The sequence below is a fragment of the Castor canadensis genome, chromosome 17 (genome assembly GCF_047511655.1).
Source record: "Castor canadensis chromosome 17, mCasCan1.hap1v2, whole genome shotgun sequence".
NCBI classification, from domain to species: Eukaryota; Metazoa; Chordata; class Mammalia; order Rodentia; family Castoridae; genus Castor; species Castor canadensis.
The window spans coordinates 49,079,308-49,099,960 of record NC_133402.1 but is presented as its reverse complement, the minus strand read 5'-3'; the positions used below and the strand labels follow the sequence as shown (position 1 = coordinate 49,099,960).

At 41.8% G+C, this 20,653-nt stretch overlaps 1 protein-coding gene across 14 annotated transcripts in view; it reads right to left on the bottom strand.

Annotated features, from left to right (window-relative positions):
* Positions 1 to 3,947: 3,947 nt before the first annotated feature.
* The window catches only part of Arih2 (ariadne RBR E3 ubiquitin protein ligase 2), a 48,584-nt gene continuing 31,878 nt past the window's right edge, over positions 3,948 to 20,653 (bottom strand). For 9 of the 14 annotated variants that reach the window (XM_074059428.1, XM_074059430.1, XM_074059427.1 and 6 more), the window contains 14 exons: positions 19,728 to 19,795; positions 16,512 to 16,575; positions 14,672 to 14,822; positions 13,886 to 14,007; positions 12,690 to 12,799; positions 11,082 to 11,199; positions 10,142 to 10,192; positions 10,030 to 10,051; positions 7,620 to 7,864; positions 7,250 to 7,393; positions 6,618 to 6,686; positions 5,408 to 5,484; positions 4,641 to 4,724; positions 3,948 to 4,429 (listed from right to left, as the gene is read on the bottom strand). In XM_074059428.1, the coding sequence (XP_073915529.1) occupies positions 4,423 to 4,429; positions 4,641 to 4,724; positions 5,408 to 5,484; positions 6,618 to 6,686; positions 7,250 to 7,393; positions 7,620 to 7,864; positions 10,030 to 10,051; positions 10,142 to 10,192; positions 11,082 to 11,199; positions 12,690 to 12,799; positions 13,886 to 14,007; positions 14,672 to 14,822; positions 16,512 to 16,575; positions 19,728 to 19,795 (1,332 nt within the window). In that variant the 3' untranslated portion in view covers positions 3,948 to 4,422. The remainder of the gene's footprint in view (positions 4,430 to 4,640; positions 4,725 to 5,407; positions 5,485 to 6,617; positions 6,687 to 7,249; positions 7,394 to 7,619; positions 7,865 to 10,029; positions 10,052 to 10,141; positions 10,193 to 11,081; positions 11,200 to 12,689; positions 12,800 to 13,885; positions 14,008 to 14,671; positions 14,823 to 16,511; positions 16,576 to 19,727; positions 19,796 to 20,653) is intronic. The other 5 variants (XM_074059434.1, XM_074059436.1, XM_074059435.1 and 2 more) reach the window with 3 other exon arrangements.

Genomic DNA, 20,653 nt, shown 5'->3' with positions numbered 1-20,653 from the left:
CCTTGAACTCTCAATCTTCCTGCCTCTTCCTCACAAGTAGCTGGGATTACAAATGTTTGGCACCATACCTCATTAATAAGTCAAAATCTCAACCCATCAAAAGCTCTGTCCCTTTTGATAGCAGGGCAACCGTCTCAATGGTTGACAAACACAATATCAAATCTGAGCCTTGGTCAGAGCTGTGTTCTCTAATCTACATTACAAAAACTGAACTTTTTAAGTTTCTAGAAGGAAACATTTTTTATTGCTTTGTCATTTACTAGTAGTGGGGGCCTGGAACATTTTTTTTTTTTTTTTTTTTTTTGAGACAGGGTCTTGTTATGTAGCCCTGACTAGCTTCAAGCTCAAAATCCTCCTGCCTCAGCCTAAGTGCTAGAATTACAGGTGTGTACCACCAATGCCTGGAGCATTTTTTTTCTTTTCGTGGTACCAGGGTACCACTTGAGCCACAACCCCGGCCCTTTTTTTTTTTTTGTGGTACTGGGGTTTGAACTCAGGAGGCCTACACCTTGAGCCACTCCACCAGCCCCTACCCCCTTTTGTGATGGGTTTTTTCAAGATAGGGTTTCACAAACCATTTGCCTGGGCTGGATTTGAATAACAATTCTCCTGATCTTGGCCTCCTGGGTAGCTAGGATTACAAGTGTGAGCTACCAATGCCCAGCTTTGTTGTTTTTTAAATAGGGCCTTGTGTTTGTTTATACCTGGGACAGCCCGGACTGCAATCCTATTTATGCTTCCTGTGTAGCTGGGATGACAGGTATCACCATGCTCAGCAATTGGTTGAGATGTGTCTTGCTGTTTTCCTGGGCTGGCCTTGAACCACATTCCCCATTTCTTTTTTCTTTTTTTTATTGTTTTATTATTCCTATGTGCATACAAGGCTTGGGTCACTTCTCCCCCCTGCCCCCACCCCCTCCCCATTTCTTCACCTCCCTAGTAGTTAGGATTACAGGTATGACCCAGAGTGCTCAGAGATGGGATTCTTGCTGTTGTCTAGGCTGGCCTCAAATTCCTGTGTTCAAGAGATCTATCCACCTCAGCCTCCTGAGTAGCTGGGACTATAGACATATGCCACCATACCCAGCTTTTATTTTCTAACTTTATTACTTAATTGCATCTATGTATTGTAGACTAATATTTCCTCAGCCAGCATTAGTGTGGACTTATCTTGTGGAGACAGGCACCAGTCTGGCTTGTTGATCCATAGCTATACCCTGTGTGCAAAGTGGAACTTGTTGCATGAACCCCTGGGGGCTATATGGGAAATCCTTCTCTAGACATGCTAGAATATGCTGTCTCCTCTTGTCTCCTTTGAGTATCACCACAAAGGCCACAGTACCATGTTTGCCCACTGATCTGTAGGGATGGTCCTATGCTTGGATAGTTCAGTCTCTTGCCTTGCTGTGCAGTAAAAACATTCATGAGTAACCAATTCTGTGTATGCCTCACGGACTTCAAGGTAGATCTCATGTATCTTTTGCATGCTCTGTATACCCAGATGCCAAGCAAAAGAACTGGCATCCCTGAGGTGCTGAAGCTACTGCGTTGAGGTCTCTGCCAGCCTCAGTTGCCCTGTGCACGATGCCTGCAGCTCTGGGTCTTTACCTTACCCCCAAAGCTTCCTACCACTGAAGTTGCTTGACACTCCTGACAGTCTAATCAGAACCCAAATTCTGTTTTCCAGTCTCTCACCTTTGGGATTAGACTACACACGTCTGTCCTGAGTTGTCTCTTTGTAACTCTGAGAAATCCTGTAATATAAAGCCACAATGCCCCCTGCCATTATGTTCCCATGTCTGTTTTGGAAGGACCCAGAGGTCTTCTGAATGGGGGGAGGGTGAGCTGGGCCATTCATATTCATTTCACTACAATATCCCACACAATCCTGTCTGTTTGTGGTAGAGAATGATTTAGCCTGCACCCAAGGAGAGGAGAGTTAAAACTTCCCAGGATATTCTACTACCCTCTGCAGGGACCACTTACAGGTATCCCCTCCACAAACAGCTAGGAAAGAAGGTAGAACTCAGTGGGGTGGGGGGTAAGGAGGGCTTCATAGCTCCCTGGAGGAAGATCCTCATCTGGTGTTCACTGGCCAGACCATGATGCAGCTCTGGAGGCTACCTGGACCCTCTGAAGAAAGACTCTACACACATTTTTATAATCAGAAACTTAAGTTTATTTTGAATAAACCACTCAACTTTGAGCAGATGACATTGCCTTAATTAACTTTTCTTTGAAGAAAAACAGAGATCTAGTAAATTCATTAAACCAGTGTGTCTTTCTTCTACCCTTTGCAGGGCAAAAAAGTTTGCCTGACCTTCCCATTTTCTGGCAATGTTAACAAAGGACGGCCACTGGGGGCACAAAAGGAAGCACAGGTGAAGTGCTACAGGCTATGGTCTGGACACAGAACCTCCTGCAGCAACAATGGTCAAGATCACAACTGGATGTAAGTACAGGACATGGCAGCCATGTAATCCAGAAAATGCCAAGGGTGTCTCAGGATTCAGAGCTGCAACTATGGTCCTGTGTTATGGTGATGCTACAGAAAGAACTTCATGGAGAGGTAAAGGCTCTGGATGCCAGGATATTCCATGTGCCAAGAAAGCACTCAAACCCTACCCGGGGACCCTGCAGCAGGCCCTCTCCTTGTTCACAATTAGCTCCCAATTGTCCCATTCTGGACTCATTCACTACCCTTCTAACTTGTTTTTTTTTCACAATCTGCCCCATAGTCTCTCCCTTGCTAGAGATGCAATGAAGAAACAAAACCTGAGGAGGAGAAAGGAACGTGCAGCCAGCCATGTACCCCAAGAGTCACAGTTGTCTTCTGTCTTCAAGAATGACTTTAATTTTACAGTTTACATGATACCTAGGTAATTGCTGACTGGAGGTGAAAATGTATGAATATCAAAGAATCTCCACTATACTATTCACAGATTTCCCTATAGGCTCTCCTAGGAGGTCAAGGAGGCCCTGTCAAGTATAGACTGCTCTGTCAGTCTCAGAGGGGAGGCACTAAACAAAGCCACAGAAACCCCAGAGATCACAGATCTAACTTTTCAAAGGCCCACAGGACCAGGTTCAAGACAGGAAGGACACCAGGCAAGCTGCTTGTTCTCTTGCACTTGAGAATGCAAGAAATAGTCCTTTCCTCTAGCCAGCTCCTTCTAGTACAGGAACTGGGACCACAGACCAAAATCCTCTTGGCCTTAGACTCCCAGACTCTAGAGGTGGAACCAGGCAAAGTGGAACACACCCAGCCCCAGAGTAGCTGCTGGTCACACTCCAAGTAACAGCAAAACAACTTGTGAAAACCTAGCCCTTGAGCCAGGAAGGCCAATGTCCTTGTGAGAGCCATGCTGAACTCTGACCTTTATGTTTCCAAGAAGAATGCAAGACAGTGTCATATATGGCCACTTGTGCCCCTGGTCAGAGTTATACAACTTGAATACTGGCACAAATGGAGGGACCAAGGTAAAGCAATTTATTTTGGGAAACAATTCCCTTAAAAGTGTGGGTCTCTATCTTTACAAGACAAGAGGAAGCACCTTGCAGAACCAGTGTCTCCACCCACCCCAGTCTGGAGGGTCACAAGCCCACCTATGCTCTCCTGTGAGATCCGGCCTCAGTCTATCAGACTCAGGTAAACCTCACCTTCAAGAATAAAGATGAGCCCACAGAAGACCACCCTGTTCTGAACTGTCTCCTTACTGCCCAAGTAAGGCAGGAGGCACAACGTGACTCCCTGTGCTTCATGCCTTTTACACAGACCACTCAGTTCCCACCATGCTAGTCATATTCTTTCCTTAGAACTCCAGCTTTGGCCAACACATGAAGCTGGAAAGCAGAGGCCACCCTAGGTAGGCCCCTTGCAGTACAGACATTCTGAGGCAGGGTGGGTGAGCAGCATATGTTACATTCTAAGTAAAATAGCTAGAGGGTAAAACACTCCAATACCAATTTATTTTTAAAAAGGGCTCTGTGTTATCCTATGGTTTGCCTTTTTTTTTTGTACAATTGTACAACCTTTGAAAATTACATAAGTTGTAATGATCTAATACTATTAATAGCCATTCAGAAACAAACGTTCCCTCCCTCCCAACCACCATCCAGGGGAATTTAAAAGACCTGAAAAGAGGCCAATTTAATATGGCCCCTACCCTGGTAGAAACAAAAAGCAAAAAGATGAGAAGAAAACAAATCAACTAAGAAGTGTGTTGCCAGTGTCTCTCAGGAATGGGGCCCTGGCTGTTGCCTGGGGTTGTGAAAGGCAGAGCCTGCAGCATGCAGTATGGCAGCCGGGAGACCTCGCAGCTCCATCTTCCTCACCCCGGCATGTCCATATCCCAACTTAGGTGTCATGGAAATCCTTCAGCAAGGTTCTCCTCCGCTGCTCCGCTATGTGCATCTGGTTCTCTAAGTCCTGCACAAAAGAAGCAAAATGGGTGTTTGTATGGGCCAATGCTAGCAATAGGTAGTAACTCTGTCACATCCACCAGGACAGGGACTCCAAGGAATCAAAAACAATGCCCTTCCCACCATTCTCAACATCAGCTTCCACATACACACCAACACCCTGTCACCTATTACCATACCAATCTTCTGTTACCTGCAAGAGGACAGCAGGCACTTACCCCTCTGTCATAGCTGTCTGCACGTTCCACTTTCCATGAGAGGTTTTCGATCTCAGCCTCCAACTGAGCCTGCTGGTATTCAAACTGTATGGGCAGAGCAGAAGGGTCAAAAGGAGAAGGGGCTATAGCTGAGCAGGGCCTGCAGATGGAGGGGCATATGCAGCACCTCAGGCTCGCATGAGCTACTGACAATCCCGATACTGTCCTCGGAGCACAAGTTACTCCTTGTTCACAGTGCTAGAAAACAACACCCAAACAAAAGGCTACCCAAAGAGTATGGCCAAATGGCAAGGTCAAATTCTCCCTTTACAGCCAAAGGAAGGGGAAGAATTTAAAGCCACTGAAGAGAACTCCCAACATAGAAATAGATGTTACAAAAACAAGTAAAAATGGATATTCCCAGATAATGTATTCACTCAACACCATTTTTCATTTTTTTCAGCCTTTCTGCAAATCCAGAGTCTTAGAAATCAAACCATTTGACGTAGTAATTATATCTGAGATAAAACATTATGAACAAATATATTCCTCAATATCTTATAACAGTGAGAAACAAAAAATAAATGTCACAAATGATGCTTCAATCATGTAATGAACTATTTATGCAGCCATTGTAAAAAAGAACATAAAGCCAGGTACAGTGGCTCACATCTATAATTTCATACATGCGAGGCAGAGATCAGAAGGACTGAGATTGGAAGCCAGCCTGTGCAAAAAGTTCATGATACCCCTATTTCCACAAGTAAGCCAGACGTGGTGGTACATGCCTCTGGTCCCAGCTACACAGGAGGTTGTAGGAAGGTGGATCATGGTCCAGACAGGCCCCAGGTAAAAACATGAGACCCTATAAAAAAAAAATAACCTAAAAGCATATAAGGGCTAGAGGTGTGGCTCAAGTGGCAGTTTGCTAGACATGCACAGGGCACCAAGTTCAAACCCAGTAGTGCCATAAGTAAGTAAATAAACAAACAGACAAACAAATATGAAAAATAGAATTTACCAGTCTGGTTGAAGGTGACAGCTGTAATACTACTAATAAACTGTTACAACATGTGCATTATACATATATACACATACATATTTGTGTTTTTTTGAGATAAATATCTTGCTATATGTAGCCCAGGCTGGCCTGGAACTTGTGATCCTCTTACTCTCTGTCTTCTGAGAACTGAGATTACAGGTTGGCTACCATGCCTGTGTGTGTGATGGAATACAGGGCTTATAATCATATATGCTAGGTAAGTGCTCTATCACTGAGCTACAACCTATGATATTAATTATAAAAGGCTGGCTAGGCACTGGTGGCTCACACCTATAATCCTAGCAATTTAAGAGGCTAAGATTGGGAGGATCATTGTTCAAGGGTAAATCATTTGTGAGACCCCATCTCCAAAATAACTGAGCAAAAATGGACTGGAGGTGTGGCTTGAGCACTAAAGCATCTGCTTTCCAAGCACAAAGCCCAGAGTTCAAACCCCAAACACACACACAAAGGCTGGAAAATGCTAATAGTGGTCATTTTTTTCTGGCAGGATTATGATGCAAACACTTTTCTGTTTTCTAACATTTAAACAATAAATGTGAATTACTTTATAATCAGTGGAAAACAACCAGTACCTAAGAAAAAGAATTCAACAAAGATCTAAAAAAAGTCAACTATAATTTAGGGATGTACATGCTGAATACCCTTCCAAAGAATGACCACTGGCCTATCAAGTGGCCACAGAACTTTTCAGCCAATCATCCTTTAAATATCATTGTTCATCATTGTATCTGCTTTACTACTATACAGAATGATAGCACCTGAGACCTACACTGAAGATGAAGAATAGAAATGTAAATTTTACCAGTAAGACAGTTTTGTTTTGATTTTGCCCTCCCAATGACCATGGTTAGGTCCCTGCTCTCCTGAAAAATGCTGGTAAACAAGGGTACCTCTAATGCTACAGGACAGAGTGGAGGACTCCTTTGACTTACCAGCTTCTTCCTAGGCCCAGACTCCATGTAATATGCATATGGGTAGGTATATTGCAGGGTGTATCGACACTGCAAATAGAAGAAAGGCATATGTCTGTGTTTCTAACTGACCAGCATCTCAGGTAGTTATTATAATTCTTACTGCACCATGCAAATTAATCTAGCTCTAAAGAAAGGATGGACTAAAGGAAAACATGGGGAAATCTAAAATATTTTTATGGTCACGGAACACACAATTGCTCTTTTCAAACTGATTTACTACCAGCAGCTGCCTCATGACTTCCATCTTTAGTTGGACATCAGAGTCTACATATCTGTTCCAATACTTGTCCAAAGACAATCTCTTATTTTCCTTTGAGTGATCCAGAGATGGAATAAATGAAAAAAAGGCTATAGTTTTCCCTATAGTCAGAGGTAGTGAAACATTCTTCTTAGAAATCACCTGGACATCTAGCATACAGCTGGATTCTCGGTAAGCCAACACAGTAAAATGTAGACCCACCAACAGAAGCATGGCTGTGCAGGGTGCCAAATCCCTTCCCACCCTTCAGAGGTGGGGCCTCTCACCCTAGAGGTCTGCACCTGACAGGGCAAGCTTGGGAGTGGGGTCTGAAGAGTGAGGTGGAAGATACCTTGGCCAAGAGCTTGGCAGCATTTTGTAGGTACTGCCAGTCAATCCAAGTTCCCAGATTGTTCATGACCCTTTCCTGAATCTTCTCATGAATCCGTTGGTATGTCTGTGCCTCTAGCTGCAAGCTTTTGTTGTGGTTTTCCCACTGTAAAGAAGAGAAGGAGGAAGATCTGCAGCAGAGTTCAGAAAAAACACCTTGGTTGGCAGGACATGGTCACAGACTCCCCTGACTTATGGAAAAGACTGATGGTCCTTTACTGTTCTTTGATCTATCATTTAATCAAGGACAGTACCAGGTCCTGGAGATGGCTAAGAACGCCCTACATAGCCTGAAAGCCCCATGTATAGAGGCAGGAGCTCCATTCACTAACCTTCATGTTCACAGGTTGGCTCTGGCAACCACTGAAGCAGGCCAACTGTAAGAACACTGCACCGGAGGGGCAGGTACAGGAGAGGACACCTACCCTCTCAAAATAGAACAAGTACTTCTTGAGGGCCTCTCTGGCCTGGGCTTGCTGGCTTTGGTTGACAATGTCAGGATTCTCTTTGTACCGACTGCACTCGTAGTACTCGCTGCCATGTGTCTTCCAATCTCCTAGACACATCCAGCAGAAGTCTGCACAGAACAGAGGACTAGTCATGTACCCTCTTGAGACAAACCCACATTCCTCCAAGGCACAGGCAAAGCCTGACAGGGACCTCCCAAGTGTGTCTTTTTTTCTCTTTTCTTTCCTTTTTTGTTTTTTCTTGGCGGTACTGGGGTTTGAACTCAGGGCTTTGTGCCTGCTAGGTACTCTTACTGCTTGAACTATACCCCAATCCCCTCCCAGGGTACCTCTCTGCAGAGCGTATGTGGCAACTCTCATCCCGTCACAGCTCACCATCCTTATAGCCTGTACTTACTGATGGAAATCCAATGGCCTGTGGATATTCTCCATAGAACAAGCAAATGTGCTGTGTGCCTTACTAATCTAACACAGACAGCTACTATTTTTCACTGGTCTGCTGGGTCAATGCCACTATTAGAATCAGAAATTTGTCCAAATGAGGCCCACCTGGATTACTCAATTTGTCTTATACAAATTGCTCTCCTGACTACCTGCCACCCTCACAATACTTATCACAACTAGGAAATTATACACAAAGCTGGGACTAAAGGCTTTTTCCTCTTTTAAAGTGTACATTTCTATAAAACTAAAATTCTGAGTACAATATCTTGTACTCAGAATTATGATTCTGTTTCCATAGTGAGAAGTAAAAGAGAGAAAGATAAAGGCCTCCTTGTAAATTTTACACATTTGAATGATTATTGCAGCTAATGGAGAGGCATCAGTCATAGTTCTATTAGAAGTCTATGATGTCTTTGCCTGAGAACTTGCAGTGGCAAACCCTGCTTCCTAGGGCTCACTCATAACTTGGCTCACTGACTTTCCAAAGGGGGCTCTTATAAAGTTTTAGGAAGCCAAAAGCCAAACCCAGAGTCCCAGACAGGTCATTTAACTTCTCTTCTCCTGAAGCCTTTGTCTTAACTGTGGTAATACTGCTCTCTCTTTTATTGGCTAGATGTGCTAGCTACTATTTTAAAGAATAATACATGTTTAGAGTTGCTCCAAGAAGTGGTACAATTATAAAGCAAGCAAAGGATGTAAAAACTTAACTCTGGGTGTTGAGAGGCAGGGAGATTGTGACTGGGTAAGGGCACATAGGGGGCTTTTAGAGCAGTAGGAATGTGGTGGATTCTGGAGTCTTTACCATTCTTCTTTTCTATTTTTGAGATAGGATATTGCTATACCCAGGCTGACCTTGAACTCCTGGGCTCAAGTGATCCTCCTGCCTCAGCCTCTCAAGTAACTGGTACCATAGAGGTGCCTACCATATCTTGCTATCATTTTTCTTTGAACTGTATGTGTGCCGAATGCACATTTCTAAATGTACACTCAAACACAAATACAGAGACAGAGAGACAGTGGAACCCCACTAAGGAAATATGACACTACCCTTGGTCTATCTTCATTCTGCATCTACAGAGTCACTGTTCTAGAGTGCCACAGACACTGATTACAGAGGGCTCCTAGAAACAGCATCAGCATGAGCTCTTACAAATAGAAACTGTCAGGGTTTCCTGGTCAGCAACGAAGAGGCTATGTAGTAGACTACTTGTACATCTTTCTACTTGAAGAAATTTTGTATCTTCACTTGATCTGGCAGGAAGGAAAGCAAAATCAACAATGTCTAGCTACGCAAAATGGTCCTGATAGATGAAGGAGACCCGAAAGGCCAAATCAAAAGCCTCTAAGGAGGCTGGTGGAATGGCTCAAGTAGTAGAGCGCCTAGCAAGCCCCATGTTCAAACCCCAATACTGCCAAGAAAAAGAAATAAATAATAAAATAAACAATTAAAAAAAAAAAAAGCCCCTTAAGCAAGCCATGTAAAGCCTGCTCTAAAAGTTTCTATAAGGTAGCATAGATAAATCCCCTTGTTACTTACCTGTCTTGGCAAGAAGAATAAAAAGAACACACTTAAGTCTTCTTGGATGACACGATCATGAGGGTCATTCCAAACCTGACTTCTGACTACAGATGTCAGCAAGACAGCAGTGGAATTATAAAAAGGACCAAAAAATAAAAACCCAAGAATTGCTTTATGTTGTTCCATGACTGTAAGTGACCAAGGCTTCCCTTTGTTCTGTCATTTCACTAGAAAAGAATTCACCGAACAAGCAATGGAGACTTAAGCAGAAGAATAATACCACTGGACCTTAGGCACCAGCCCTGGACTCACCATGTTTACATTTGGAGCATTGCTGTCAGAAGGAAACAGAAGAGAACAAATTAAGAGCACGCTGACCAAAGGTTCCATGTCACACATGCAAAGTGTACAGGCTTTTGCTCACCATGTGATTGCATCCTCCATTCTTCTCAATGCAGATGTTACACTTGGGACACTGAGGAGACAGAAGGGTGCCATTAGGCTCATACACCATCAGGTCAGTGCTAAGACAAATTACACAAAGCTCCTGGCACCCATGCCCGGTAGCTCATCATGTGAGCACTTCTGGGGAGGAGCATTTCACTTAAATGTGGCAGGTCACTGAGGCTGGAACAAGGAAATGAGGTCAGCATGTTTGGCTTTGAAACAATACAAGAACCAGCTGAGCCCCAGTAAGTCTTCCACCATCTGTCCCTGCCATGAAGCCACTCAAATTAAGCCCAGGCTGAATCAGCAGAAAGCCTGATGCTGGGGAGGTCTGCTAAACACACCCAAGAGCTGCCACTCTGGATTAAGTCCTGGTAAGTTTGCTTAGACATTTGCTTCCAGAAGAGGGTATGGAAATCACCTCAAAAGCTCCTCTCTCTCATTTGAGAAAAGCCAGAAATCCCAGGCAGCAATGTAGAGACTAGTCTAATACATGTCTCCCACTGCTATGAAGGAGACTATGTATAATGATGTCATGGTCACAGCTGTGCTTGTGAGTGCATTGACTCAGAGAATATCTAACTCGAGGTACACTGTCTCTATAGCTTATAAGTCATACCTTCCCATGAAAAGCTTCAAAATGAGATTTGGGCAGGTCTTGCAATTTATCAGGTATTTCTATTTATCAGGTATTTCTATTAACCACCCTTTCCCAGGGTTGTTAAAGCCTGGTAGGCATTCACTAAAAACTAGTTTTATTTTTTTAATTACTTCCTTTTTTTAATCAAAATTTTCCAAGGGAGCCACTGGCAAGGGCTTCAGGGCTATGTTCTGCTCTCAGAGGGCAAATCTCCAGGGCAGGTCTCTGGGCAGCACTACTGAAGACAGATCCATGACAGGTAAGATATGGTCCTTACGTCTTTAGTGTGAGCACTAATGTAGTTGGCTGTTTCAGAGTCATCTGCACACTTCGTGAGCCATTTCCGGATTGTGGCGCAGTCTGTGGGGGCGTGATACATCTGACGACACTTGAAACTTAAAATTGAAAAGAAAAACATTTAAATACTGACTCACTAAGTCAGAGTCTCAATGTTTAAAGTTTTCCTTTTGTCCAAGCCAGCAGATCCTCAATCTGAGTTTCAAAGAGGCAAACTCACCTCTCAAGGACTTTGGGACCTTTACTTACCAGGATTATATTCAAATACTACATGAATGTGCTTTCAACTTGTGCCTCTCTAAGACATGAAGTGCCCATAAAGAAGTGTTTCTCTCTAAACTTCTTTTTTTTTTTTTTTAAAAAGATGTCAAAGACACTGTAGTTTATTTATTTAGGTGCTACTGATATCTAAGTTTGAACTCAGGGCTTTATGCTTGCTAGACAAGCCAATTTGCAAGCTGTTTTTTATGTTGAGTATTTCTGAGCTAGGGCTGCACTTTTTGCCTTGCACTTGAACTACAATCCTCCTAATCTCTGCCTCCTGAGTAGCTAGGATTACAGGCATGAACCACCTGCACCTGGCTTCTTTAAACATCTTATGTGGTGTCAATCCTTTCTAAAAGGAGTCAAACACAGAGCCCAGCTTCTTCTTCATGTGTGTGTTGCTGAGCATTGAGCCTAGGGCCTTGTGTGCTTTACCAGTGAGCTACACCCTCAGCCCTGAGTCCAGATTCTTGAAGGGACGGTGAAGTACTCTGAGAAGGATTCATTGACTCATATCCAAAGGAAGACTGAGACTCACTTCTGAGAGCCCTAACTTACTTCCTATCCAGAAGTGCACATAAGGATGTATAAATGCCAGAACTTGTGAAATATGTATGATCATGATACATCTGACAACACTTGAAACTTAAAATCCAAAAAAAAAAAAAAAACACTCCAACACTCTTATGGCTTGACTCTCCTAAGTCAGTTATAAAGACCTCATGCCAAACACATACCTTAGGGAAAGAAGTTCATAAAGTAGTACAAAGGATGAAGATCAGCTGTTTAATTGTTCTTAACCTTTGGTGGACCACAGAGTCCTTCAAAAAAGGGACCCGAAAGGCAGGAGACATGTACACACACATGACATTTACCATGAAATTTCTCTGAAGTCCTACCATGAATCTTCTAAGGAGGTACAATTAGGAAGACAGATCTGGACCTAAATTTTGGCTCTGCCATTTACTATCAGGTTTACCTTGCACCCTGATTTCTTCACACACAGTTGTGATAATGCAGGGAAAGTGACCAGGACAGTGCCTGTTGCATGCTAAACTTTGATAATCTTTAGCTATGCTCATGTTTATCAAATGGGGAGAAACTCAAATCTCTGGGCCATGAGTAGCATAGACTGTAAGAGTTTCTCCAGGAATTTGTGCACTTCTTTGTCTCCAGACTGAACATTAATCAAACACCTGGACACTTGGAGCAGACTGGTCTTGTGATGCAGAGATCCCGCCTCTCCCCTCATATAGAACAGCAACAGTGGTGCTTTGTAGGAGGATAACACACAAACCCAGAAGTACTCAGCACTCACTCTTACCAGAAGACCTCGTTGCACCGATTACACTGCACTCGGCGAGCTCTAGGCTCCTGTACCCGGATAACCATGGGACAGTCTGCACCAGGGCACAGCTGGAGCTGGTAATGACTCTGTAAGCACACCAAGGGCAAACAATGAGGGAAAACTCCTAATTGTTACCCCAAAAGTAGACCTCCCTGAGTGCTCCAATGCCTTCTGTTCTTCCAGCTGATGACTTACATCAAGGAACCACACAAATTCAGGATGGATGTTGTGCAGACCAAACAGTATCCAGACAGTGAAGATGACTTTTCAATGTTTAGCTTAAACCAAGTAGCATCTCACTACAATGACCTAAGCTTACATTACAAAACAGAATACAGGACCGGATGCATGGGTGTGTGATGTAGCCCCAGCTACTTAATTACTTGGAAGACTGAGACAGGAAGATCACTTGAGCTCAGGAGTTCAAGGCCAGCCTGGTCAACATAGCAAGACCCGAGCTCCAAAAAGAAGAAGAAGAAGAAAAAGTGTGTGAGTGTGCGCGCGTGCGCATGTGTGTATTGATTTGGGATGGAAAGAACACAGCTCAGTCAACCATGCATATGACATCTCTGAAGTACTCAATGAGCCCCAGAAATCTACCAAAGGCAGCAAACAACACAAAGAACAAGGCTGTCTGTTTATTCTGCAGCATGTGTATGGGAGCATAAATCAATCCAATAAACTTAGGCATAAGAGCAAAGGTGAAAATAATGCTACATGGAATTAGCAAAACTGGACAAGTAGCCCAACAAAGGGAAAGGACTCTAAAAGTAACCATGCTGGAATACTGGACAACTTTTCAAATTGCTAAAAAAAAGAAATAACCCTTCTGTGCAATGAATCACATAGCAAATCAAGTGGAATAGCAATTCTTGAGACATGTCTGACTTGTGTTCATCCCCTAAGGTAGAATAGCTTATTCAAACAACTGTGCAGAAAAAGTAGGGATGTTTGCCCATTCTATGGAAGCAAAAAAATCAAGACTCAGAAAGGTAAACTAATGAATCAATAGTCACAGAGCAAGATCTGGGATTTACACAGTGGTCTGTCTGATGCCAGGGCCTATGTTCTTCACTAACACAGTGTTAGTGTCTACAAAGTAATACAGCGACTATCTGATGGAAAGTAGGCCCAGGAGGATAAGAAAGCAGAAAAACAAGGGATGGTCATACCTCCACATAGTCCCTGAAGAGGTAGCGCCTGTATTTGTCTTTCAATTCTTCATTGGGAAGCAACGGAAACACAAAGTCCTCTGGTGTACGAAGTGGACAGTCCTGAGCCATACAAGAGACCCCTGTTGAACAAAGACAACCTGATGGACAATAGCACTGCAGAAGACACAAAGCAATACAATGGCTCAGCAGGCTCAATCCACACATTCAGATTCCATACAGGAAATCCTTGAAGCAACTGCTCCACCATGAACTACATCTCCAGTCCTTATGTAAGGTTCTGGAGTAACAATTTAGTTCTGTGGCATTTAATATCACATGCATGTGATTATCATTAGTACAATGAAATTGCACAGATACCAATTAATGTTATGCCAATTAGTTTCAATATTATTAAGTCACAGTGTAATAAATACACTTGAAGGCTATCATCAAATTTGATTTATTCAATATTGCCTAAATATCAACAGTCTCTTGGGTGTTTCTAAATTATGGCTGCCATGTAGGAATCAGGATACAGTAGGCATCTTAAAGGGCATTTCTCCTGCATGGTGAGAGAAGATAATCTTGTAATCACACCAGCATTTACAATAGCTTTAATTTTCTCAATTTGCTGAGAAAATTCTGCCACTAAATTCTGTCAAAATATATTTGAAAACCACTACCTCCAGCAATAAAAATCTCTTACCAGTCTCAGAAGAAAACAGTTTACTGGGGTACATGACAAGGCAGAGTTGGAGACAAATACTTTATGCTAGCCTTTTACAAGTTCTGTGGGAGACTCACCCACACCCACGCCATCCTTGACAAGAACTGAGCAGTGCTGCTCCCAGCAGTTGCGGCAGAACTGATGCTGACAGGCCAGAGAGAGTAGGTTTTCTTTTCGTACAAACTGCATACACACTGCACAGTGGTGAGGGGGATGGGCTGTGGGAACCTAGACAGAGATAGAGCCACATGAGTCAAAGAGAAGCCTTTTGGTCTGGAGAGGGCACAGGGGTGCATGGAAGGTGATCCTGACACTAAAACAAGTGTCTAGGCCCAACTGCAATGGGTGAACTCTGAGTGCTAAAGAGGACAGAAAGCATAAACCATGAAGGTTTCCCAAAGAGGTGGCACCTAAGCTGAGTTTGCAGAACTACTAGGATTGAGAGAGGCAGAGAGAAGGCTGAAATGAAAACTTACCATGGTTTATAAAATCAGATTGAAAAACTCAGTATTTCAGAATTGCCAAGGTCATCCAAGGTCATTTCAGTCCCAACATCTTTTAGCAACTAAAGGGTTTCTTTTGTAAACTGCTCCAGTTCCACACAGCACAGAGTTGGCCCTCAATAAGAACTACAAATCCAGTTACAAAGCTTCTCTAAGCTGAGTCTAAAACTTTTCAGTCTACACTGCAGTTTTACTTGTCAAAGATAGTGTTTTATCCTATCAATATAACCAAACTACAAAGTATTACAGCTTTTACAGTTATAACTCATTCTTAATAAACGAAAAAGATGTCACATATAACTAATTTGGAGGGGTAAGGAAGGAAATCTTCTTGGATGTGGGCAAATGACTACAAAGCTTTAACTCCAAAATCCATGACATGCTATACAAATCAGCAGACAAAGACATTCTGGGAACTTTGGTCAATACTACAAACCAATGGGAAAGTCCACGTGCAAGTTTACATTAGATTCATTTTGGATCACTAGGAAAATAAAAAACAAGTTGAGGAAAAGTAATGTATTCTCATGGCTATCCAAGTATGCTTCTAGAAACCTTTTTCCCAAGGCTGCAGAAATTATGTAGTGATCTGAGTCCCAATTCCTAAGAGCTCTTTTAACAGCCCTCATTCAAAAAATACCCAACAAATGTTTGTTGATCTTCTAGATACACAGAAAATTGCTATGCATTATTAAAATAGTTACTATGGTAGGCAAAAAGACATGAGTTAATCACAATACACATGTAAAAGTTGAAAGATATAATTATAGGAGTTTGGAGGGTACAGATCACAGGAAACAAGCTCTGTAAAAAAAAGTTGGAAACAGCCAGGTGCTGGTGGCTCATGACTGTAACCCTAGCTACCTGGTAGGCTGAGATAGGGAGGACTGTGGTTGGAAGTCAGTCTGAGCAGTTAGTGAGTCCCCCATCTCCAAAACAGCCAGAGCAAAATGGACTAGAAGTGTGGCTTGAGCCACAGAATACCTGCTTTTCAAGAATGAAGCCCTGTGTTCAAACCTCAGTTGCACTCCACAAAAAAGATGTAGGGACAGAGTCTCAACATTCTAGGCCAGAGAAAACACAAGCAGAGTCAGAGGTATGCAGTGATCTTGGAACATCAAGGTACCCAGAAGGAAGAGGGGAAGACTGTGTTTAAGTACATAGAGGAAGGGAAAGTAAGACTAGAAAGGGCCCTGGAAAACTTTTCTTTTTCCCTAGTACTGGGGATCATACCCAAAGCCTCATGCATGCTAAACAAGTGTTCTACCACTGAGCTATATCCCCAACTTGAAACTTCCCACAAATATTTTGGTCAAGGTACACTACCAAGCAAAGACAGTTCTCAAATGACCATCTTTGGAAGCCACAATGAGAGTGCATCAGGCTAAGCCTTACTCAAACAGGAGACACTTACATGTTTTGATGGATTAGGCTGAACTCGAGCCTCAACAAGCAGTTGAGCAGAATTGGACTTGTATCTACAAAACAAAAAGTAGAGACAAAGGGAATCAGAAATGATGTTTTTTACCTCTGAATAATAATTGGATAAACCACCACACGTGTGGTCACATTAAAATGCCATTATCTCTAATTACTTCCTCACAGAACCAACGTTCCTTTTATCTGAGTACAAAGATTTTTTAATAAATTTTTTAGCTATCAATTGGTGTAAGAAAAGTATCTCTGCTTCAAAGGCACTGAACTATAAGAAAAATAATTATGATGGACCAGATCTGCGTTAAACCCAGTTCCGGAAATACAGGTAAATATGTCTTCAGAATAGAGAAGGATTCTTTAAGTCACAAAAAATGTAAAATATAAAGGAAAAGTCTGATAAATTATGCTACATGCAAGTACTTTATCAGGAGACACCAGAAAGTAAACAACCATGCCATAAACTGAAAGACAAGCATGTGTGTGTGTGTGTGTGTGTATAGAGAGAGAGAGAGAGAGAGAGAGAGCGAAGGATTAGTATCAAGAACAAATTAAAACTCCTGAAAATCCATCTGCAAAGACAAAATAACTCAACAAAAAATAGGCAAAAGACTTAACATCACTTCACGGAGGACAGCAACAAAGGCCACTGAACATACGAAAAGATGCTCAATTTAATAATCCAGGACAATGAGATTTAAAATAATTAAATAACATTTATATTCACCAGATTGTATTTAAAATTAAGTTTGACATCAGGAACATTTTTATACCACTAGCAGGAGCTTAAGTAGTATAATCACTGTGGAAAACAAACTGGTCTTTTCTAGTAAAGCTTAAGACATACATACACTACAACTCAGCAATTCACTTCTTAACACGAAAAATTTTTTGACTGTAGGAGTCACCTATAAGAATTTCAGAGCTGCATTTCTTTTTAATCAGCAAAGACTAAAAAATCAAAAAGGTTCTTTGACAGAATTAGATAAATATCCTTTGAAAGAAAGGTGGCAACTGTATCAATTTACAAAGGTGAAGAATACATACAGCAAAATCTCATGTTTATAACATTCCAAAAACATACAAACAAAAAATACGTAATTTAAGAATAGGAAAACGACACTCAGCTGAACATTATTAGTTGCCTAGGAGAGAAGGCAAGAAGTGTAATTAAGCAGAAGTTGTCACCAGAGGCCTCTGAATATAAAAGTCAGAAGGTTTTTTAATTGGGTGGATACTATGTTTGCTCTGTACTTTTTCCTTTTTGGAGATGGTTTTACTTTATAGCCCAGACTGGCCACAAAATCATGCTCCTCCTGTCTCAGCCTCCAGGTGCTGGAATTACAGCCCTGTGCCATCATACATGCAAAAACCCAGTTACATAGAAGGTGGAGATTGGGAGGATTGTGTTGTGAGGCCAGCCCAGGCAAAAAGTTAGCAAGACATATAGCTGGACACTGATGGCTCATGCCTGTAATCCTAGCTACTTGGGAGGCCTTATGATTTGAGGCCAGCCCACGCAAACAGTTCATGAGACTCTCATTTCCAAAATAACCAGACCAAAATGGTCTGGAGGTATGGTTCAAGTGACACAACATTTGCTTTGCAAGGTTCTGAGTTCAAACCCCAATCTCACAAAAAAAAAAAAAAAAAAAAAAAAAAAAGTTAGTGCATGACCCCCATCTCAACCAACAAGCCTAGTGTGGAGCCATGCACCTGTCATTTCAGCTATGCAGGAGGTATAAGGAGAATTGCGGTCCGAAGCCAACCCCATGCAAAAAGCGACATCCTACCTGAAAAATAACTAATGCTAAATAGGGCTGGCTCAATTGGTAAGATGCCAAGGATCTGAGCTCAAATCCTAGTAACACAACAACAATAAAACACAAACAACAACTTACATAGATCACATACAGAGGAGTGGCTCAAGTGGCCTGCCTACAGATCACATACATACTTTAAAAAAAAATCCATAATGAAAAAAATTTTTTTTCTTTTCCATAATGAAAATTTAATTCTACTCTGGAATGAGGTATAACTTAAATATATCAAAAGATAAAAATGGAATGATGATGTGGCAATATAAGTGCTACACAAAATTCAGGTGAACACATTTCTAAGATACCTATAATTGCACCAGAAAAGAGCCATGTCTTATCTATATGAGTAACTCACCCTATCTAGTCAGAGTGCTTCCCTTTCAAGAGACCTGTTTTATGCTTAGTTCTCCGTGTATGTTAAGTATCTTTAGTTATTTGAATCTCTACTCCCATGTTACGCTAGAGAGTTTGGGTAGTAATAGATGCCCCAGAGTTTTGGGCAGCAGTAACAACAGCAGAGGTTCATCTACAATTCTATTCAAATGTAGTCAGTTCTTAAATATAAAGCATGAAAGCACAGTGAAATAAGGAAATCATCTGCCCTTTACTGATTGTGTTGAACTGCTCCAACTGGTATGGTCAACCCAGTTGTGTTTAGTCTGAAGAAGGAAAGGCATGACCTTCCCCTGTAAATAAATGGAATCATACCATATAGAGAAAGGAAGTCTCCCTGCAGTGTGAATGGGCTTCTCAGATGGGCAATTTTGTTACCCAAAATTTGGGATTATCTGACACACACCATCTAAATACATTTTTAGATGTCAAGTACTTGGGGTGGCCACTGCTACTGACTTCTAATGTGTAGAGCCCAGGAGCATTGCCAAACATCCTACAGTTCACAGGGAGGTCCCTCAATAAAGAATCATCACCCCAAAATGTCAAAAGTGCCTACGATGAAGCACAGATTTCTCCAGAAGACACAGGGAAGGAACCCCTCTTCCCGAGAACTTCTGAAACATCTTCAGACTCTAAGGTGTCTGTGCCTCAAGAGCTCTGATTCTGGAGGAGGTGGGAGGGACACATAATATCCTGCAGACATAGGTGATGGTTGGTAAAATGGTCGACATTTTCTAACATGCCATGTATCAGGACACATTTCTCATTTGATGTATCCAAAGAAGTAATGGGAAATGTTGCCAAGTGTTATCTAGAAGGGCACTAATGAGAAAAAAGGATATTCAGTATGATCCAGTGTTTTAGAATTGTAGTATGTATACTGGATGAGTATACTCCAAATGTAAACAATCATCATCAGTGGTTAGGCAGGCAGAGGAGAGCTAGGGGAAATGTCTTCTCCTTTCCCCTAAACGCCTTACCTGTCCAATATCTCTGAGACTTGCCAGTGGAAATTAACTAATATAAGTTTTGCAACTGAATGAGATACCTGAAAAAAAGAAAGACAAAAAAAAAAAAATCAAATCACAACTTCTTTTAGGTGCTCCACAGTTAAGAAATGCATACATTCACATCTATGCCAGACCCGGCTTGATTTCCAAATCCTTTCTCTTTGTTCTCTGCTTTATCTTTTTTTCAGATTCTTGAAATCATAGTCATTTTATGAATCTTTTGATTTTCTATCTTTGTTTTCATCAATGATCATTTCACTAAAATTGCAAACTTTCATTTGAAACTTAAGCAAACTACTCCTTCTACAATAAATAACAACCTGGCATTCAACATGAACAAAAGAACTCTGGATTCCTTAATGTGGCGTATGTTTCTTTGCACTGCCACAGGAAGTCATATACACAAAGCACACATCTAGTGAGGAATTGTACTTGGAGGCCTCAACTTTCTTGTAAAAACTCTGCAAAAACAAAACAAAACAAAACAAACAAACAAACAACCCAAACCCTGTTGAGGGCTGAGAGCATGGATCAAGTCATAAGCACTTGCCTGGCAAGCACAAGGCCCTTAGTGCAACCCCCAATACTGCCAACAGAGAAAAACAAAACAAAAATACCCAATCCATGAACTCTCAGCATCCAAGCCATAACTGCAAAAACAGTTAAAAAATCTGTGGGCAGCCTTATAGCCATATTTAAAGGACATGGTACTGGCTCTCAAAGAGTCTCAAAAGACCTACCAATTTTACTTCTGTGAATTCCTACTGAGGAAATAATAGAAGACACAGCTACTGCCAAATTATTTACAATAGCAAAATATTAGAAAATAACCTAAATGTCCAACAAAAATGACCCTGACAAATAATAGATCCATGCAATGTATAACTATGTAGTTA